At 52.9% G+C, this 19,680-nt stretch overlaps 1 protein-coding gene across 1 annotated transcript; it reads right to left on the reverse strand.

The window, feature by feature from the left end:
- Positions 1–7,321: 7,321 nt before the first annotated feature.
- On the reverse strand, positions 7,322–14,170 carry Zp1 (zona pellucida glycoprotein 1). The gene is given in 13 exon segments (XM_046444517.1): positions 7,322–7,411; positions 7,414–7,457; positions 7,721–7,828; positions 7,939–8,020; positions 9,142–9,286; positions 9,376–9,565; positions 9,673–9,800; positions 11,329–11,426; positions 11,496–11,683; positions 12,123–12,266; positions 12,345–12,708; positions 12,975–13,096; positions 13,990–14,170. Coding segments are annotated over 13 exon segments (1,884 nt in total).
- Between the last annotated feature and the right edge of the window lie 5,510 nt (positions 14,171–19,680).

Raw genomic sequence — 19,680 nt, forward strand, 5'->3', positions numbered from 1 at the left:
GGTGGTGTCAGCTCTGTTCTGTAGATGAGAGAACACACTCAGAAGTGCCCTGGCCTAGGCAATCTTGTAAGTAGTGGAGCTGGGATTTTAAGCCATCTGGCTTCCGGGACACAGTTTTTAATCCCTCCACAACCTTCTGGGAGAGCTGTGCTATGGTTAAGTGCGGGCTCTGGAATTGGAAGCCCAGGTTTGAACCCAGCTCTGCAGTGCTCAGTGATGTGTGTCTTTATGTCTCAGTTTCCATATCTGAAAAATGAGTTCAGCTGCCCACTTGGTAGGCTGTTGAAGATTAAGTGAACTAGCACTCAGAGGCACTTGACAGATATTTATGCATCTCTCTACTCTGACCCGTGATGACCCTCGGTGGTTGACGTATGTAGTATAAAGGTTTGGCCTGACTGCCTTCTCCATTCATAACCCTAATATTCAGGCTCTGAGGACACAAAGTGGCTGGAGCATAATCCAGACTAGGAAGCTGGTGTATACAGAACACAACCATGACACTCGAGTTCTCATAGGGGTGCCAACATAGGACAGGGGTACAACTGGTTTGAAAACCACATAAATCTGGAGGGGAGCTGACAGCAGCATTTTGGAAAATCAGAAGTTCACTAGGTGGACACAGGACAAAGGAACAGAATGGGGGTGACTGGTGGAAGCCAAGGAGCTGACAGCCCATGGCCTGTGGTGCAGAGAGGAGGCTTGAGATAGCAGGCTCACCGAGTCCAAGGTCCTACCTGCTGACTTTCAAAATTTGGAACAAATCCTTAACCCACATGTTGAGAAACTTACTGTGAAGCATTCACAATATCTAAAACATACCTGTACAGTTTAAAGAATAGTGAAGAACCTTGTATCCTCCAGCCAGATGAAAAATTAGCATCAGGGTCCTGAGGGCGTTTCCTCAATGCATCTTTCCCTCTGTCCCCTACATAGAGGAGAAAACCAGAATTCTGAAATTGGTGTTACTAATTGCTTCATTTGGGTTATTTTGTTGAGTTTTGAACTTTTTATAAGTAGAATTATTCAACCTGCTTTCTTTTACTTCACTTTCTCAGTGTTTCTTTGTTTTCCCCATGGTGCTGGGGACCAGACACCTCACACCTGCTGGGCAAGTGCTCTACCACTGAGCCACACCCCAGCCCTCAGTGTTATTCTTGGTACTGTGATTACACATGTGCTCATTCACTGTTGCACAAAGGCAGTGGCCTCACAGGACACCAGGCTGCTGGGACGTGCACACTGGTGATAGGAGCAGGTCCTGCGTGGCCCATTCATTCCAGGCCAGTGCCCTGGGAGGAGGGCCAGTGTGCTGTGGTGCTTTTAGGCTGCATGACCAGGAATCACAGCTCCTCCCCCTAGTGTGACCAGGGATCTAGGGTCCAAGTTTTGCTGCTGCAGTAATTTGGTGTGCCCGCCACAGCTGGATTACAGTGCATTGTGGTCATGGTTGGAGAAGCAGCAACCCTTCCTCTGATGGGGTCTAAGCCTGGTGGGCTGGGGTCTAAGCCTTACAAGAGGTCAGTCCCTGAGGCAGTTGGCGATGGCCAGATTCTTTGGAACCCTTGTAAGAGGCCAACTCTTTCTGGAGGGCAGACTACAAGGGATAAATCTTGGCAAGATAAGGTAAGGTTAACCCTTACCTCATTCATTATTATAAAAATAAAATCATAGGAATACACTACAATGCATTTATATGTTGTTGATCATAGACATGAGTATTTCTAGTTTAATTTTGTCTTTTTCGCTAAATGACAGTCTATTTTTCAGCATAGGTCTGGGTTACATTCTGACTAATGCTGATCGGTGTTTAGTGCTCCTGTCCTCCGATCCTCCCTGACACTTAGCATTTCCTGACTTTGTACTTTTTTGCCAGTCTGGGAGCTGTAGATTAATTAATTTTTTGGGGGGGTGGGGTGGGGTACTGGGGATATAATTCAGGAGCACTCAACCTCTGAGCCACATCCCCAGCCCTATTTTGTATTTTGTTTAGAGACAGGGTCTCATGAGTTGCTTAGTGTTTTGCTGTTGCTGAGGCTGGCTTTGAACTCTTGATCCTCCTGCCTCAGCCTCCCAGGCTGCTGGGATTACAGGTGTGGACCATCACATCCGGCTTGAAGTTTAATTTTAACATCCATGATTCTGGTGAGTTTGAGCTTTTTTTTTTTTTTTTCGGTGCTGGGGATGATCCAGGGCCCCTCTACCCGCTGAGCTAAGCCCCCAGCCCAAGGTCGAACATCTTTTCATCTACTTCTGGGCCAATTGAATTTATATTCTGTGATAGGCCTATTGGGACCCTTTGCCTATCTCTGTTTTTTTCCTTACTGATTTGTAGCATTTAAAAACAATACCCGTTTTGGATGGCAGCCCATTGTCAATAACGTGTTGCAACTGTCTTCTGGCTCATTTAGCACTTGTCATTTAGCACTCTGCGATTTCTGAGGTGTTCATTTGATTCTAATTTCATCTGAAAGAATGTTTTGAGTCTGGCTGAAATTACATCCTTTCAGGTGGGGTTTGCATTGGCTTCTGCCTGAAGCTGGGGATTACTTTAATGATCACCTGGAATTGCTCTAAATTAGTCGTTGAGGTCTTTTTTTTCAGAGTGAACCTCTGAGGGTTCTCCTACCTCCTTTCCCCTTCAGTGTGTGAATTGGACTGTACAAGCAGGGAAGGGGAATTGGACTTCTGATTTGCCTGGTGTTTTTAAATTCATCAGCACCAAGATCAAGATAGGCGATTCCTCGCTGCCCCCTATTCGCTCTTGCACTGAGCCCTCTGGAGTCCCAGCTTCCCCAGGAGCCGGCATCTGGACTCCCCAGCCTTTGGCAGGCTCCAGGCCTAATTTGCAGGCTCCTTCACTCAAGGAGCCAGAAGGTTAAGGTCTCTAGGATTCTGTAGAAATCCCCAAAATAGAAACTGGTTTTACTTCCCAGGGTTCTTGCTTTTATTTTTGTCCTGTCTGCATGCCTTTTTTTCTTTCTTTCTGTTTTCTCATGTTAGTTCACAATGGTTTAAACGCGTTTTAAAATGTTTACAATCTGGCATTTTAGGGTTTGCGTCAGAACATCGGTCTAGCCCTGCTGCTGGAACAGAAGTGGGGCCTGGCCATGGAGCTGTGCTGCCAGGAGTTAATTCTGGGGGGTACTAGGGATTGAACTCAGGGGCACTCGACCACTGAGCCACACCCCCAGCCCTATTTTGTATTTTATTTAGAGACAGGGTCTCACTGAGTTGCTTTAGTGCCTCCCTGTTGCTGAGGCTGGCTTTGAACTCATGACCCTCCTGCCTCAGCCTCCTGAGCCACTAGGACTACAGCCTGGGCCACCCACACCAGGCTTCAAGGAGTTCATTTTTATTGAAGTTGAGCAACAGATTGTGAAGCATTCTCTATTTAAGACAAAGCACCTTTGGTGACATCAGTTTGATCCTAATGCAGAGTTGTGTACATATGTGGGAGTCAGAGGTGGGGGAGGAGAAATAGGGGTCTACTCTAGTCTCACTTAGCTGTGGCCCAAAAGTCAGGAAGAAGAAAAAAAAAACAAAAGAAAATGAGCTTCCATGAGCAGCTCTGCTCCCTGCCACAAGTCAGCAAAAGCAGTTTGCTGTCCTCCGCATCAGGTCTGACAGCTTGTCCCAAGGCCCAGATGCATGCTCCCTCCAGAGATGGTAACAGGGAAGTGAACAAAGTTTTAAGTTGGAGATTCAGATTTTATTTTTCTTCCCAGTACTAGGGATCGAACCCAGGGGTGCTCTACCTCTGAGCTACCTCCCCAGCACTTGTCATTTTCTATTGAAACAGGGTCTGGCTGTTGTGTTGTTTTTTGCCCAGGCTGGTCTCTAATTTGCCATCCTCTTGCCCTAACTTCCCAGGTTGCTGGGCTTACAGGTGCGCCACCACACCCCGCCCGGATTTTGATATCTAGGAAAGTCAGCTTAGATTGCCTCCCTTCAGCAAGAGCACAGGGAACCTAGTGCCACACAGATTTCCTGTCTTTCTGTAAATCCTGGTACAGAGGTGTTGACAAAACCTATTCATAATTTAAATATCAATTACAAAGTTACCTGCCAAAAAATTATGTATCTCCACACACTTGAAAGTAGAAAACAACTGCACTGTCACAGGAGAATCACAACAAAGATAATGAATACTTTTATGATTCTTTAAGTTAGGGGAAGGTCTTTGCTATATTCAAAGATACAGATACGAGGGAAAGAAATTCACTGTTAGATAATCTTCTCAGTAAGATGAAAGGAAGAATCCCACAAAGAAAAGCCTGTGGGGCTGGGGAGGAAGCTCAGTGGTAGAGCACACGCCTGGTGTATACAAGGCCCTGGTTCAGTCCCTAGAACTGGGAAAAACAAGAGCAATGGCCAATCAGTCGAAACTTAGTAAGAATAAGATGTTACCTCCTTGATTCGTGAATGCTCTTTACAGGCTAGGAAGGAAAGACAGAACATGATAAAAGAGCAATTTGTAAGATATAGTGGCTTAACTTCTTTATCAGAGCTCCATTTTAAGATAGCAATGCTATTTGCTTTCTGCTGCTCAGATAGGCAAAGATTTAGAGTGATATTGGTCTGTGGGGGAGCAGCCACCCACACAACCCCAGAGCCCTGCAGTCTTAAGGGTGTGCATTTTTAATGGGTTTTTTTTTTAGATGTTGGACTTTTATTTTTATTCATTTATTTATATGTGGTGCTGAGAATTGAACCCAGTGCCTCACACATGCTAGGCAAGTGCTCTGCTACTGAGCCACAACCCTAGACCCAACAGTTCCATCAATGAATTTCTTCTGAGGAAAAAAGTATACGAAGATTGTGAGTTTATATCATTGCATTACCACTTGTTACCCAACCGTAGGTTTGGTTTCTTTCAAAAGGAGATCAGATATGTCAAAGTTAAACCATCATTTAGGGAAAACATCTATTAAAAATGATAGGAAGCCAGGTGCTGTGGCATATGCTTGTAATCCCAGTGGCTTGGGGAGGTGGGTGGCTGAGGCAGGAGGGTCTCATGTTCAAAGCCAGCCTTAGCAACTTAGCAAGGTCCTAAGCAATTCAGTGAGACCCTGTCTCTATTTTTAGTGTGGTGCTGAGGATCGAACCCAGTACCACTGAGCTACAATCCCAGCCCAAGAGACCCTGTCTGTAAATAAAATATAAAAAAAGGCTGGGGATGTGGTTCAATGGTTAAGTGCCTATGGATTCAATCCCCAGTAGCCCCCCCACACACTAAAAAACTATGATTGGAAATGATGCAAGATATTTACTCTTGTTTTAAAAAGGTTAAGTCAGTTTGACTCCAGTTGGCACTATAGAACAATGCTTTGTTTAAACAGAACCTCAGTGCCATTCCTCAATCCAGCTTCCTGTGCTGATTGAAATTCTGTAGAGGCCTGTTGGATGACGGGGAGGAAGAAGGAGCAGATGCTGATGGCACCAGAACCCTGGCAGCCAGGCTCCTCCAGGCAAACGAGCCCAAACCCTCACTACTTCCACACTGACCCTGTAGAGTATGTCCTAGGCCCTCCTGTACAAGAGGGAAGCTGGCAGGGCAGGACTGGCTGGCGCTATTCCCCAGCTGGGAAGACAAGTCCAGAGAATGAAGTTACCTAATTTCCGAGGCAGGTGCCTGGCTTTCTGGTCCTCAGTGTGTCCCTGTTCTGCTGACACTGCCAGAAAAGCCCGAAGGCTGCAGTTTCCCAGCGCCTCCTCTTCTTGGCAAGCAAACCTGTTCTCCTATAAGGGGTGTGTGTGGGGGGGGGGCTAGGTGAGCCTTAGCTTGGGGTCAGGAAGTAGTTCTAGTTAGTAGCTAATAGCACTCAGTACATGTTGGCTGTTACACACTGTTCTGAGCATTCTTTTTAACTCATTTCATCCAATATTCCTGCGGGGATAGGTATTGTCTCCATTTTACAGAAGATGGACTCAGAAGTTCCGTAATGCACTTCATATCACACAGCTGGTAGGAAGCAAAGCTGTTACTCAGGTGGCCTGGCTTGGAATCCATATGCCCGACCATGACCCTGAAGATGAAAAAGATCAGGTAGGCCAGAGCCAGCCTGAGGTGGAAGGCCTGCGTAGAACCAAGGCCACTGCCCGACTTGAGCACTGGAGTTCCCTTTGTGCCAACTCTAAGCACACGTGCTACCAGAGGCCCCTCAAAGCCTCTTCAGCCTTTGCTACCAGATTCTTCTCCCTATGCCCTAGCCTGAACCCACACCCTCCCCAGCCACTCCCCCTTTCCAGGTTCAGTCTACCTGTCAGTCTCAGGGGGTCTTTGCTGCAAAGTAGGATAAAGGCCCAAGTTATGCACAGGGAAGGGGGTTGGCAGCGTAGTCAGCATGGAGCTGACCTGTCTGGTGGCTGTGTCCAGGTGGCAGGGCCCAAAGGGAGTTGGGAGGCCACAGGAGTGGGACAGAGGTTAGTGGTCAGCAGCGTAGCCCAGCGTCCCTTAGTGCCAGGCTGGTAGACAGAGGGAGCTCCGGCATCCCCTTACCCTGGGGGACAGCTACACAGGTGCTCTGAGGATGCCCCAGTCAGAACTCCTGGGGGCAGCGGACAAGTCTCGTGGCCGTCAGTTTCCTCCAGGTTTCCCAGTCCCAGATCCGCTGTTTGGACTCCACCTTTCGATCTTCCTGTAACTTTGCTTGTGATATCGTCTCTGGAATGCCACCTCTCCTTGCAGGGGGGCAGAGTCCCCTAAATTCAGGCCTGGGAGACAATATTCCATACCCTGGGCAGTGTCTACTAAGTGTTGTCATGAGGTGGTTAACCACGGGATACACTCCAGAACTATGTCATTAGGTGGTTTCACAGTATCGTGAACATGAATGGTGTAGTGTATACACCTAGTTGGGGCAGGTCAAGTTTACTAAGGCTCCTGAGAGCATCAAGGAGCCATGTGCAGCAATTGGAGAAACACCAGGCTGCAGCTGGAGTAACAGGGTGTGGCTTGGGAGGCTGAGGTAGGAGGATCGTGAGTTCAAAGCCAGCCTCAGCAAAAGCAAAGTGCTAAGGTGAGCCCCTGTCTCTAAATTCAACATAGGGCTGGGGATGTGGCTCAGGGGTCAAGTGCCCAAGTTCAATTCCCAGCATCATCCCCCCTTTCCCCCAAAAGAATTTTTCAGCTCTGGTATCTTATGGGACCCCATCTATGTGGTCTGTCATTGACTGAATCATTATGCAATGCCCCCGACTTTCAAAATTGTGACCTCTGTGACAGCTGACACTAAGGAACAGGTTTCCTCGACAACAATTCTGTTCTAGGTTTCGTGAGTCACTTCGCACCAGCCTTTGGTAGGTTTGAAACAATGGTTTATTGGGTGCCTCTCAGACTCTGAGCCCAGGCCCCCCTCAGGCCCACAGACACAGCAGCCTGCAAAACCAGGGCAGCAGCCAGCAGTAGAGGAGGACCCAGAGGAGTGGCCTTGGGTTGGAGTTCCTGCTGGAGCCTGCTAGAGAGGTGATGGCAAGGAGTGTGGGGCTGGCCCCACCCACCACTCTTCCACGCTGACCTTCCTTGACCTTGGCAATCCCACGCCTCTGCCACCACTACTGAAGCTGCCTTTCACAGATAAGGAGCCCAGGGTGAGCGTGGCTATTTCCTCACTGAGTGGTGTTACACCACGTCCTGCCTTCTCTAGGGCCAGAGCTTCCCTGTTTTGTCAGCATTTCAGGGGGTCCGGGCCTGAGGACCCACCACAAGCCCTGGTACCTGTGGTCCTCCATCCATAAGAGTCCCGGAAGCCAATGGGTCCTGGAGAGCTTACGATGTCCACGGGCCTGATGGTGCTGTTGTGGTAACCTGAGGATCGTCGCTGTCCTGCCCGGGGAAAGAGCCATACCACGGGTTGGACTCTAGCTCCTCAGGGCTCAGCGTCAGACACAGGCCTGGGGTTGGATTAAAGAACTCGCCCCTTCCCCTGGACTCACTTGCAGTCCCCGAGGCACACGTGGGGGAGCATGGCTGCAGCCTCGAGGGGTAGCAGGCAGAGGCGCTGCAGAAGAAGTAGACCTGGTGGGAGGAGAGAGACGTCAAGGCTTCAGGGCCACTGGGCAGGAAGTGCCAAGCAGGAGGTGGCATTGGGTGTAGGGCCAAGTTTATGCTGCTGCCAACCAGAGAAATCTGGGTGTGCTGAGCACAACCACTGCCCTGTGCCCACGAGGCTCAGGGATGTGTTGCTTCCCCAGTTGGGGTCCAGGCCTTTCTCCCGAGGGCCCAAGACTGCAGTAGAGGGCCCCCCAGGCAGGGACCACTGCGCTATTTGTTGGAGCCCCAGCCCTCGGCCACTCCACCACCCCGCCACCCCGCCTCTGGTGCTGAACGGCTATAGGGCTGGATGGCTCCCTTCCAAAGGGGATTCCGAGGTGGGGTTTGACCAGACAGCTGGAGAACACATTTGCCATCCCGTCTTCCTGACCCCAGAGACTAGTAACTGGGGACACAGGGGATGACCAGTTACCGTTTCCAGAAACAGGGTCAGGGGGAAACACCCAAGAGGAGTAGAGGCAGGAAATGACCTGACCTGGTGCCTATAGGCCCCACCTATGGGTGCCCCTCATCTAGCATGGAAGCGTCTCTTGGCTCAGGAGGTTGCATGCTGGCGAGACGAGAAGGCAGCCTGCCAAGTGTGCCTACCAGAGGGATTCATCTGCGTCTGTTGTAGTAAGAGGCAGTGATGTAAAGCAATCTGTGCATTCTGTGACAGATGTGTTGTGCAACAGCCCAAGAGTTGCCATTTTGGTGCCATTTGTATATTAATATTCAGCAAATCTAAACAGTCCACACTTATCCACTTTTGCCTTCTAGAGAAGTTGCCGAGTTATAAGAAACTCGGGGAACATGCTGCCGTTTCTGGAATCGGAAGCGAGGCCGTGCTAGCACACTGTGGCCAGCTCAGATTCAGAGCCGACTGCAGCCCAGCTGGGCATTTCCCTTCTTCCTTCTGGAACTATTTGTCAGTGGCTTCTGCACTGACCTAAGATCAGAACCCCGTGTCCCCTGCTGTCTGCCACACTTGGTGAAAGCCAACCGCCATCCTGGGCCAGGGTGAAGGGCATCCATTTACAGGGTGCTGGGGACATTTGGAGACCAGCTTATCCCCAATTCAGATGAGGAACTTGGGTCCTTCTTACCGGGCCCCTGAGGGCTCTCTGGGAGCTAAAGTCCAGGAAAGCAAAGGTGGCGACCATGAAACGCTGGTAGTGAGACCGGAAGGGCAGCTCTGCCTTGTCCAAGGATACCATTTGGGTTCTGTAGCTGTCACCCTCGAAAGGACACCTGGGAGGGAGAGAAGTCAGGAGGGTCTCTGGGAGGTGAGGCAAGCTGGGAGGGAGCCCGGGGCAACTCAGTCACCTGCTGTCACTCACCCGTCCGACAGGATGGGCCACTGGGGCTGCTGGAAGGGGTTGGCACTAGGCGTGGCCCAGCACTGGTGCAGTACCAGGACCAGACCGGGGTCTGTCCTCTGCAGAAGCTGGACCTCCACGTGGACTGGTTCTCGGAGCAGCCTCACCAGGGGGTAGTCATCCTCCCCGTAGTAGGAGCTGAAGGTCTCGTCTGTAGGGAGAGGGGCTGGTCTGTAGGGAGAGGGGCTGGTCTGCAGGGAGAGGGGCTGCGCCTCAGGAAACTGGGAGCAGGAAGAGAAAGCAGCGGGGATACCGTACCCTTGGCAATTCGCAGCTCCAGCCGCAGGGGGCCGGACTGAGTCACAGGGGCAGGCGACGGGGGCGGGGAGATGGATGCCTGGATGGGTAAGAAGTCACCAGCGTTGAAGAGACAGCGGACGTGAAGCCTGGAGTCGAGTGCAAGAAGGTGGGGAGAAGACAAGTCAGAGAGTCCCGTTGGCCTCAACAGGGTACCAACACTGTGGTCACAACACACAGGGCAGAGGATGGACACTCCAAGCACAGGGATATGGGCAGTGCTGACCAGTGGGCAGAGGAAGCTCGGCCCTGCCCACCTGGCCTTTCTGGGACAGCTGGATCTAGTTGTGCCAGGCCCTACTCTAGGATAGGATCAAGATGACAACAGGGCTTTCTGGGGCTGGCTCCTGGTGGCATTTGAGGCCTTTGGAGCCCGACAGTTGGGCCTGGTGGGGAGATCTGGGCTCGCAACTTATTAGCGACAGAACCATGAGCAAGTGGTTTAACCCAAGCTCCAGTGGTCACCCTCTGAGGGCTCTGGCGAGGACTGGGGCCATAAGTCCTCAGTGAGAACAGGAAAGCATCGGCGTCTTGCTTGAACCTGCAGCTGTGGTTGGCCTGTCACGGTGTCTAGTGCCCACATGCCATGGTGGTCCTTCATCCCCACTGCGGATGGGCCTGCACCTGGCACCAGGTAGGTGCTGTGTAGCCATAGTAACTCCACCCTGTTCTGAAGGCCCCTCACACTGTCTGGCCTTGTGTCTTAGGGGCCCTCCTGCTTAGTCTTGAGGGGTGACAGCTGTTTTTCCTCTGGGAATCCCCGATTACTGTGCTGAATTCTGACTTATTGGAATAGCACCCAAGTCCAAGTGTCCACAGGATGACAGGAACTTCTCTCTCCACCTCCTGGGCCAGAAGGACTCTGCTTCAAGCAAAAGACACCTGGGCCCTGACACCAGTTTCTTGCCCAACCTTCTTGGAAGGTACGGCAGGGAGAGAAGGGGATACTTGGGCATCCACATGGTGCCAAGCACAGAATTCCTACAACCCATAGTTAGGATCAGTTCTCCAGCAGGGACCAGGCTGGGGCTGGTGTACGGCCTACTGTGGTCACACAGTGAGTAGCAGTGGAGGTTCAAAGCTGGGCATGACAGATTGCCTTCTTGGTCACCCTACTGGCATCCTGGGATGGTTGGGCTACCTGAGCCAGCACGTCTGGGAGGCCCCGGAGGCTGTTCCCCCATTTCCTTCCTCTACCACATCCTTAGAGAACTTCAGCTGGAGGTATCAGCCTCATCTGTGGCTTTTTAACCTGAGATTAGCAGGTGGCAGCAGCCTCAGCCCCTTCCTGGGGCCCAGCAGGGGACACCTTCAGGCACTGAGCTTAGTTCTTAGAGGGGTAAAAGCAGGACTCTCAGGAACTGCCCTTGGCTTCTGTCCGAGTCCCATATGCCAGGCACAGACGAGGCCCTTAACGCTTGGTCAGCCCTGGGGAAGGGCCATTCCCCCTGCCCTGTAGGACAGGCCCAAGTGGTGAGCATCTCATCTAAAGCCACATGACCGAGGTAATAGAGCCTGAATTTGACGCAGCTGGCCCCAAAGCCCGTCCTGGGCTTGCCTTAGCTCCCTCACACCCACACCCAAGGCCTGGCCTGTTCAAGGAGGGCTCCCTCTCACCGGAAAGTGCTGTCCCGAGTGATGGAACCCTGGGGTCCCTTCTGGATGTCAAGGTCAGACACCAGCTGGTTCTCATAGATGAGCTGATTGCCAACTGCCTGGGGAGGAGAAAGCGAGTGAGGCCCTCCCGGGGGCGAGATGGCTCCCGCCCATGTTCTCCCCCCTACCTGGACCGTGGTGCCGCAGTGTGTGAGCGGAACTCGGAAGACCACAAAAGCACTCGTCTCCTGGGTTGGGGGGCAGCTGGCAGGGGCATAAGCCAGGTGGATGTTGGCCAATGCGATCCTGCGTGCCAAGGCCATTTCTTGAGAAATGACCAGGATGAAGTAGCCACTTCTGAAACACTGGATGGTGGCTGGAACAGAGAGACCCCAGAGGCTGATCAGGGCCTTGGGCTAGGATCCACCCAGCACAGAGACGGGGGAATGAGCTGGGAGGAGAATGCTTCAGCACTGGCCTGGGAGCCAGGAGACCTGGGCCCTGTACTGTCCCCATTTAGGCCGGTGCTGTCCTGAGTGAATCCTCTATCGACCCATTTCTCATCCACAAAAGGGTTGAGGTGGACCCTTGAAGTAAGGTCAAAGGATTAGTTATCCAAACCAGGATGTTTTAAATCTAAAGGTCAGGGGTGTGCTTTGGGGACAATTGTCAGAAGGCAGGTAGGATGTGTCATCCTTCACCAAAGGGTCTCTGCCATCCACTGAGGTAGAGCAGCAGATAGCAGAGGCGCCTCTCCTGCGAGCACAGAGTCCAGGAGAGCAGGTCAGTGCCGCGGGTGGGGGGGGGGGTTGTACCTGTGTTGCCATAGTAACAGGGCACTTCCCTGGTGTCGTCATAGCAGCAGCCAGCCTGATGACAGGCTTCCCTGGAGCTGTTTCTCACCATGCAGGGGATGTGCCCAGAGACCACCTGGCACTGCTCCTGCGGCAGGTGGGCACCTAGGGTTGGGGACAGTGATGAGAGCCCAGCCAGAGGCTGTTAGGCCTCCCATGGTCCAGAGGGCTTGTCCTACACACCAATGTAGTCAGGCTCGTCCACTTCCCAGTGGTCCATGGTGCCCCGCTGAGGCCGCGCCAGGGTGGGGCCGGTAGGCCCTGGTCCGAAGGACAGCGGAGCAGCAGTCAGATGGACGAAACTGTGTTCTGGGTACGATGGGGTGGGCAAGGCGTAGCCAGAGCCAGGTGAGGGGTGGCTGGAGGTGGGGCGGAGGGGAAGCAGATGAGGGGTGGAAGGTGAGGGTGTGGTGGGCACCACCAGGCTGGAGTCCGGAGTCCAGGTGTGGTCAGGTTTAGGACAGATCAGAGTGGCCTCTTGGGCGATATCCACATGACCATCTGGCAGCACAGCTTCTATGAAGACCCTCAGGTGGAACCGCCCGTCCTGCAGGTGAGAGGGCCACAGAGCAGCTGGGCAAGAGCAGCCAGACCAGGCAGCGGGCGAGGGGTCAGCAAGGGCTGAGCCGACGGTGGGGCAGGGAGCTGGGTCAGATGCGGGGTCCTGGGAAGACCTGCACCCGGGAAATGATCTCCCCACCCACCTCCCCACCCAGGGCTCCCCGACCTTTCTTGGGGTCTGGTCTCCCCTGGCCCAGGAGAGGCAGGGTCCTTAGGACAAGCTTGGTGGCCCAGAGCAGCCAGGCGGCCTACCTTCTCCAGCACGTGGCAGCCTCTGTAGTCGGCTGAGAAGACGGCCAGCTCCTGGGGCGTGGAGGTGACCCAGTGGTAGCAGACGGAGCAGTTATTCACTTCAAACCGGTTCCCAAATTCGTCTGAGGTGGGGGAAAGGGAAGAGGTAGGGAGAGCTTCAGGGTGCTAAAGGGTGGCTGCTGGGGCCCACGCAGGAGGCAGGTGACCCAGGACCAGCCTGGTCTTGGACAAGCTTCTGCCTCCGCTGGTCTGGGTTCCCACGTTTGGAAGGGCACAGAGGCTTTCCAGCTGGGGTTCTCTGGCAGTAGCACCCAGCAGCAGGCACGGAGACATGGTGCCGAGAGGATCCGGGTCTCAGGCGGTGGGCTGAGAAGTTCACTTCCTGTGGGCTCAGTTATCCACACTGTGGACAAGGTGGCCGAACGCGAGCTTTCTCAGGCACACGCAATGGGGGCAGGATGAGGACTCCAGCGCTGGGTGTATTTGTAGAAAGGACTGAGCCGTGTTGAATGGCTGCCACAATCACCTGCGGACGCCCACCTTCCAGAGTGGGTGCCTCCAGTGTTCTCGTTCAGTGCGCCCGGCAAGGCCGAGTTCTTCCCCACCTTGCAGACGAGGCTCACGGAGGTCTGTCAGGTGCCCGAGAGCACACAGCCTAGAAGCTGCTTGTGTAAATCTCCATTCCAAGGCTGCACCCCCTTTTCTCCGTACTAGACTGTACCCAGAGAGTGATTTGTGGACCAGCTACCTGGCCTCAACTGTCTGTGGTTAGAAATGCAGAGGCTAGGGCTGCCTCAACAAGATGCCAGGTGATACCTGTGCACAGTGACGAGGGAGAAGTGGCTGGTGACCAGGGGGAGGTGACCCCCCTCCCTTGCCCACCTTTATGTGTGGGGGGCTGGTCACCCCTATTGGGAGGGATGCCTCTGCTCTTCCAGCCTGGCTCCAGGGGAAGGGTCCTCCTAGCAGCAGCAGCCCGGGCGGGGAAGGGGACCAGAGTTCTCCCAGCACTCACCCAGCACCTTGAAGCGGATTGTCTGGCCTGGCCTTGGAACGACGCGCAGCTGCATGCCCCGGATCCCACAGTCATAGCTGTGCCACAGGCCTGGGAGGCTGAGCTTGGGGAACGGCCCCTGACCCAGCCCCAGGGTGGCTGCGGCCAGCAGCAGCAAGATGCCATAGAAACGCCCGGTCATGGTGGAAGCTCCTGCAGTCAGGTCGCAGTCAGGTACGCACAGACCTCTCCAGCAGCCCCCACTGCTCTGCCACTAGAGCAGGGGAGGACTTATATGGGGGAGGCGGCAAGTGGCAGCCTTTGAGGACAAAGGGGGCCCACCTGGCCTGCAGGGGCAGTGGAGAAATTCCTGCCCCAAAGCAGAGGAGAGCGCCCTCCCAGCCAGGGCCCTCAGGGGCTGCTCAGAAGGCGGTCCTTGGCCAGACTCCCTGGTTCAGAAGTCTCGCAGCAGCTGGGGGTCGACGCTGCTCCTAGAGTGGTTGTAGCTGCCCAGGGCTGGAGGAGGGGCTTTCTAGAAAAGACAAGGCTGCAGGTGGGCTAAGGGTCAGCATCCATGGCTGGGAGGTGCCCTGAAGACCTGGGGCCTGTCTCCCTCCCAAGCCCCTCACCATCCCCTTCCAGCCCAGACAGCCCCCCAGGGCCTCCTGCCTGCACGGGGACCTCAGGACTGAGGGGAAGAGAAGCCCCCATTATTTTCTTCCCCACCTTCAGCTAGACCCACAGGGAGAGGGCCTTGCCCCAGGAGCTCACGGCCAATAGGGGCCACAGGTGCATCCTCTGTGACAAGCTCTTCATGGCCTAACCAGGATTAAGCCAGTTAATTGAAGGCCATTTCTGATGAGCATTTTTTTTTCTTTGGGGGTGGGGACCAGGGATTGAACTCAGGCGCACTTGGCACCTGAGCCACATCCCCAGCCTTATTTAGTATTTTATTTAGACAGTCTCACTGAGTTGCTTAGCGCCTTGCTGTTGCTGAGCTGGCTTTGAACTCACGATCCTCCTACCTTAGCCTCCCAAGCCACTGAGATTACAGGTGTGTGCCACTGCACCCTGCTTCTGTTGAACATCTTAATCTAAAAATCCAAAATCTGAAATACTCTTTTTAAGTGCTGACATAAAACACTAGTGGAAGATTCTACCCTCAGTATTATGTGATGGTCACAGTCGAAACACAGGCACGTTTGAAATAGTCTTCAGGCTACGTACATAAGATATGTATGAAAAATGAATGAATTTTGTGTTTACTATTGCATTCTCTCCCCGAGATATCTTAATATAAATATGCAGATATTCCAAGATCCAAAAAAATTCCCTAAATTGAAACACTCTGGTTCTGAGTATTTGGGATAAGGCTACTCAACCTGCACTAATATAGAATGAGTGAATCAAGACGGATTCACAAAGGTTTAATTAATTGTAACAAATGTGCTGAAATCATGTAAGATGCTACTTATAGGGAAAACTGGGCGTGGGGTCCTCAGATGCGCTCTACACTGTCTTCTCAGTTTTTCTGTTAATCAGAACAGTTCTAAGGAATGGTCTATTACAACCACCCCAGGAATGGCCATCGCGTTACAGAGTTCACTACATGCCAGGCTCCACCCTGACGCCTCGCGGGTGCCTCTCATTACACGGCCTCCTCCTTTGAGGGACTTCAGGGCACTAATTGACGGAGCAATGAGCCCAGGGCCCAGCAGAGTCTGAACGCAGCAAATGCCAGCAACTGTGGGTCATTGGAATTCGCAGCAGCTGGAGGAGCTTGTGGCTCATGCCCCAAAGCCTGGTTCCTGTCCCCTGCAGTTCTACCTGTGACCTGGGCTGCTTTGTGTTTTCTGAGCTTTGAGGCTGATGATCGTAGACGGCAATGCTTACCTTGCAGGGTGGACGAGAAGCCTGGAAGAGACCCACGATGGGTGTGCTAAATTGTGTGTCAATCATTCACTGCTTGGCGGTGATGAGCGCTTCCTGGGACCGGAGCCCAGCTGGGAGAGCTTGGTGGATAGCTCTGAGGGCAGAGTCAGGAGAGGCGCCAACCGGGGTGGGGTGGAGTAGGGTTATGGAAGTGTTTTTGGAGGAAGGGCCCTGAGAAGGGATGGAAGGAGCCAGTGGGTTCCTGAGTGGTGGGGAGTTTGGGGCCAGCGGGAGACAGAGGTCAGTAGACAGGGCTTCAAGAGGGGGAGCTTGCAATCCCAAAGGACCAAGTGTTCCCTCTGACATGCGGGTGCTAATTCGCAATAAGGGGGGCACAGAGGTATCTGGACTTGACAGAGGGGAGTGAAGGGAGGGGAGGGGCATGGGGTAGGAATGAGTCGGTCATTAGTACCCCGTGTGCATCTAGGATTACATGACCTGTGGAACTCTACACCAAGCACAACCAGACCAAGGAGAAGCTGTGCGCCATTTATGTATGATGTGTCAAAACGCAGTCTACTGTCACGTATAACCAATTAGAACAACAACAGCAAAAAAAGAAAAAAAAAGAATTCTAGTTTGATAAAATGTATGCATCGTTCTCAATTTTCCTCTAATACCTTTGGCTAATGCTTGCTTATTTTATGTTTGTACATTTCCTAAGGAGCAAATTAACAAATAAAAATTGTTTTTAGCAAAAAAAAAAAAAAAAAGGGTGGTGGTGGTAGTGGAGCTTGCAGGAAAGAGGTTGGGGGGAGGGGAGGAGGCAAGGCCCCAGGGGGCTTTTCTGGAAGGATAGTGGGTTTTTAAACTTTTCATGTTGAACTTTATACTTTTTAACTTAGAAAAGATTTCTTGGATGCTTTTTCCATTTGTTCCAACTTCCTCTTTCTTCCTGCCTGTTTGTGCGCACGGGCACGTGCATACACACACACACACACACACACACACACATACTTTCTTCCATAGCATTTGAGAGCTGGCTTCCCTTTTACCCCTAATTACTTTAGTGTGCTTCCCCACACCCCCAAAACCGTGAGTAACCACAGTGACACTGTCCAAATCAGGAAATCAGCGGGGGCATAAACTCAGTTGTCTAACTTACAAACCCAGCTCAACCTCCAGCAATGTTCTGACAATGACTTTTATAGCAAAGGAGAAGTTTTTTCCTGGTTTGGGATCTGATCCAGGCTCAAGAGTCTCTTCTGCCTCCTCTGATCTGGGGCCGTCCTCCCTCTGCCCGGGGTCTCTTTTGTCTTTCCCACTTGACATTTTTGACCGTTCTGCGGGTCGGCTCTCCGTTTGGGTTTGCTGGTGTTAGCCTGTGTAGATTCAGGAGGTGCATTGGGCAGTGTCTTGGCTAGCGAGGGCTCCATAACAGACCCCGCAGTCGGGCAGCTCAAACAGCAGGTAGTTATCTTCTCACGGTTCTGGAGGCTGGAAATCCACCGTCAAGGCATCTGGAATCTCTGAGGCCTGTTTCTCTGGTTGTGCCCTCACATGGTCTCTCTCTGCTTGTGCACATGCTGTGGCTCCTGGTGCATCCAGACTTCTTCTTTAAGGACACCAGTCACCTTTGTGGCCTCTTTAATGAACTCTTTAAAGGCCCTTTCCCCAAATAGAGTCGCATTCTGCGGGAGGGGATTAGGGCTTCAATTTATGAATTTGGGGGACACAATAGGGTCTACAATGGGCAGAACACTCCAAAGCAATGTTGTGTCCTCCTCAGAATGTCCTCAGGAGGGACCTCACACCAGTGTGTGCTGAAACTCTGGCCACAGGTTAAGGCAGTGGGTGTCCAGGTTCCCTGTGCTGACGTCCTGATGTCTCTGTAATTTACGAGTGTCCTATGGGAGACACGTTGTGACCCTGTGATTTTCCTGCTCCTTATTGAACATTCACTGGCCAGTGTGCTGGTTGTCAAGTGGCATCTCTGGCCCCATCCCTCCTTCCACCCCTGTGAACTGGGTGTTGTGGAGGGCGGTCCCGCGCTGGGATGTCAGGCACAGAGACCTGTGTCCCTTGCTTACGAGCACAGTGCCCTGGGAATCACTTGCCTATTGTTTGAAGATACAGAGGAGAGTAGTGATGGTGGGAAGGAATTAGGGAATGAGAGAGGTGTCGCCTAACTGACCTCGGGTCCATGGACAGCACGTCTCCCAAGGCCCTGGAAATGGGCAGCTGGCTTATGGCCAGGGGCAGGAAGATGCTGCTGTGGTTTGGATCTTAAATGGTCCTCAGAGGCCACGTGCTGAAGGCTTGACTGCCAGCTTGCAGCACCAGCGGGGCTGAGCCTTCAGGAGGCAGGGCCTAGGGGAGGAAGTGAGGTCACTGGGGGCGTGCCCTTGGACAGAGGCGGGACCCTGGCCCCTCCCTCACTCCCTCTGCTTCCTGGCTGCATATGTGAGCAGCTTCCCTCCACATGGGTCCCCACTGCAGTGTTCTGCCTCCTCACAGACCCAAGACAATGGAGCCAACCAACTGTGGACTGAAACCTCTGAAGCCAGGAGCCAAAATAAGTCTTCCCTCCTTATAGGAGACTTTCTCAGGCATTTTGTCATAATGGATGCAAAGCTGACCCACTCAGAGGCCTTTGAGGAAATGACACTACACCATCCTGGAGAGGGCACTGAGGACACTCATGGGTGCCAGACCTCCTGGGTCTGGGAGGGATCCCAGCTCCACCACTCACCTGCCGGAGACGTTGAATGTCACCTGCTCTGTGACATGCTTTCCTTGGGGCTAGTGGCAGTATCTAACTTAAGGTTGCTGATATTCCTCCCTGAGTCGCTTCCTAAATCTCAGCCTGTTTATTCCACTTTCCTTTTAAACCTAATTCTTTTAATTTTTAAAGGCAGGACTTCAGTCTCTTAATCTGAAACACGGGACTAAGAATGATGATGCTGGGAGGTTTCAGTGTCAGTGCCCACTGTGTCCTCTCAGCCCCACCTAGGGACAAAGGGAGGGCACCAGGGGAGGCCCAGGCAGGGAACAGGTCACTTAGCTCAGTGGCCTGCAGAGTGACCAGGGAAGACCCAACTGCGCACCACGCAGATCTTGCCCGTGGCAGAGATGTTTCCGGAAGGCTGGGGGTGCACACTGAACATCAAAGGCAGCTCTGCTTCTCCTGCAGGATACAAAGAACCTCAGAGAAATGCAGTCAGCTGGGATGAGCTGGGCGCTGGGGCTGGAACACCTGGCTCTGAAATCCAGCTCCTCTGCTCACTGGCTGAGCAGCTTAGGCCAAGTTACCTAACCTCTCTGAGCCTTAGTCTTCTCCTCTGCAAGTGGGGACAAGAACAATATCTGCCTCAGAGGGTAAGTGTGGGGGTAAAACTCGCCAGTGTATGACAAGTGCTTCGCGGGGCTGGCACAATGCCTCTCAACGTTAGCCTGACTATCTGTAGTGGGTTCCATGGTGACCCTCAAAAACATATGCCCACTCCCTAACCCAGGAACCCCTGACTGGGACCTTATTTAAAGGGCTTTACAGATATAAACGAGTTAAGGATCTCAAGATGAGGTCACCCTGGATTGTCCGGGTAATGACAAGTGTCTTATGAGACACAGGGGGGACCGGGAAGCCGAGTCAGGGAAGCCGGGACTAGAGCTCCGGGGGCCGCCTGGCCCTGGAGCACACCCACCTGAGACTGAGCGTTAAGTCCAGGGCCTGCCCGGCGCTCTGCCTCTGCCCTCCCTTCCTACCATTAAGACATCAGCTCCGGGCTGTGGCCAGCGCGGGTGAAGACAGCCACAGAGCTGCTCCAGCCCTGGGGAGCA

Source organism: Marmota monax, unplaced genomic scaffold, assembly GCF_021218885.2.
Source record: "Marmota monax isolate L192 unplaced genomic scaffold, Marmota_monax_Labrador192_F-V1.1 WCK01_AAM20220418_F8-fsc00038, whole genome shotgun sequence".
NCBI classification, from domain to species: domain Eukaryota; kingdom Metazoa; phylum Chordata; class Mammalia; order Rodentia; family Sciuridae; genus Marmota; species Marmota monax.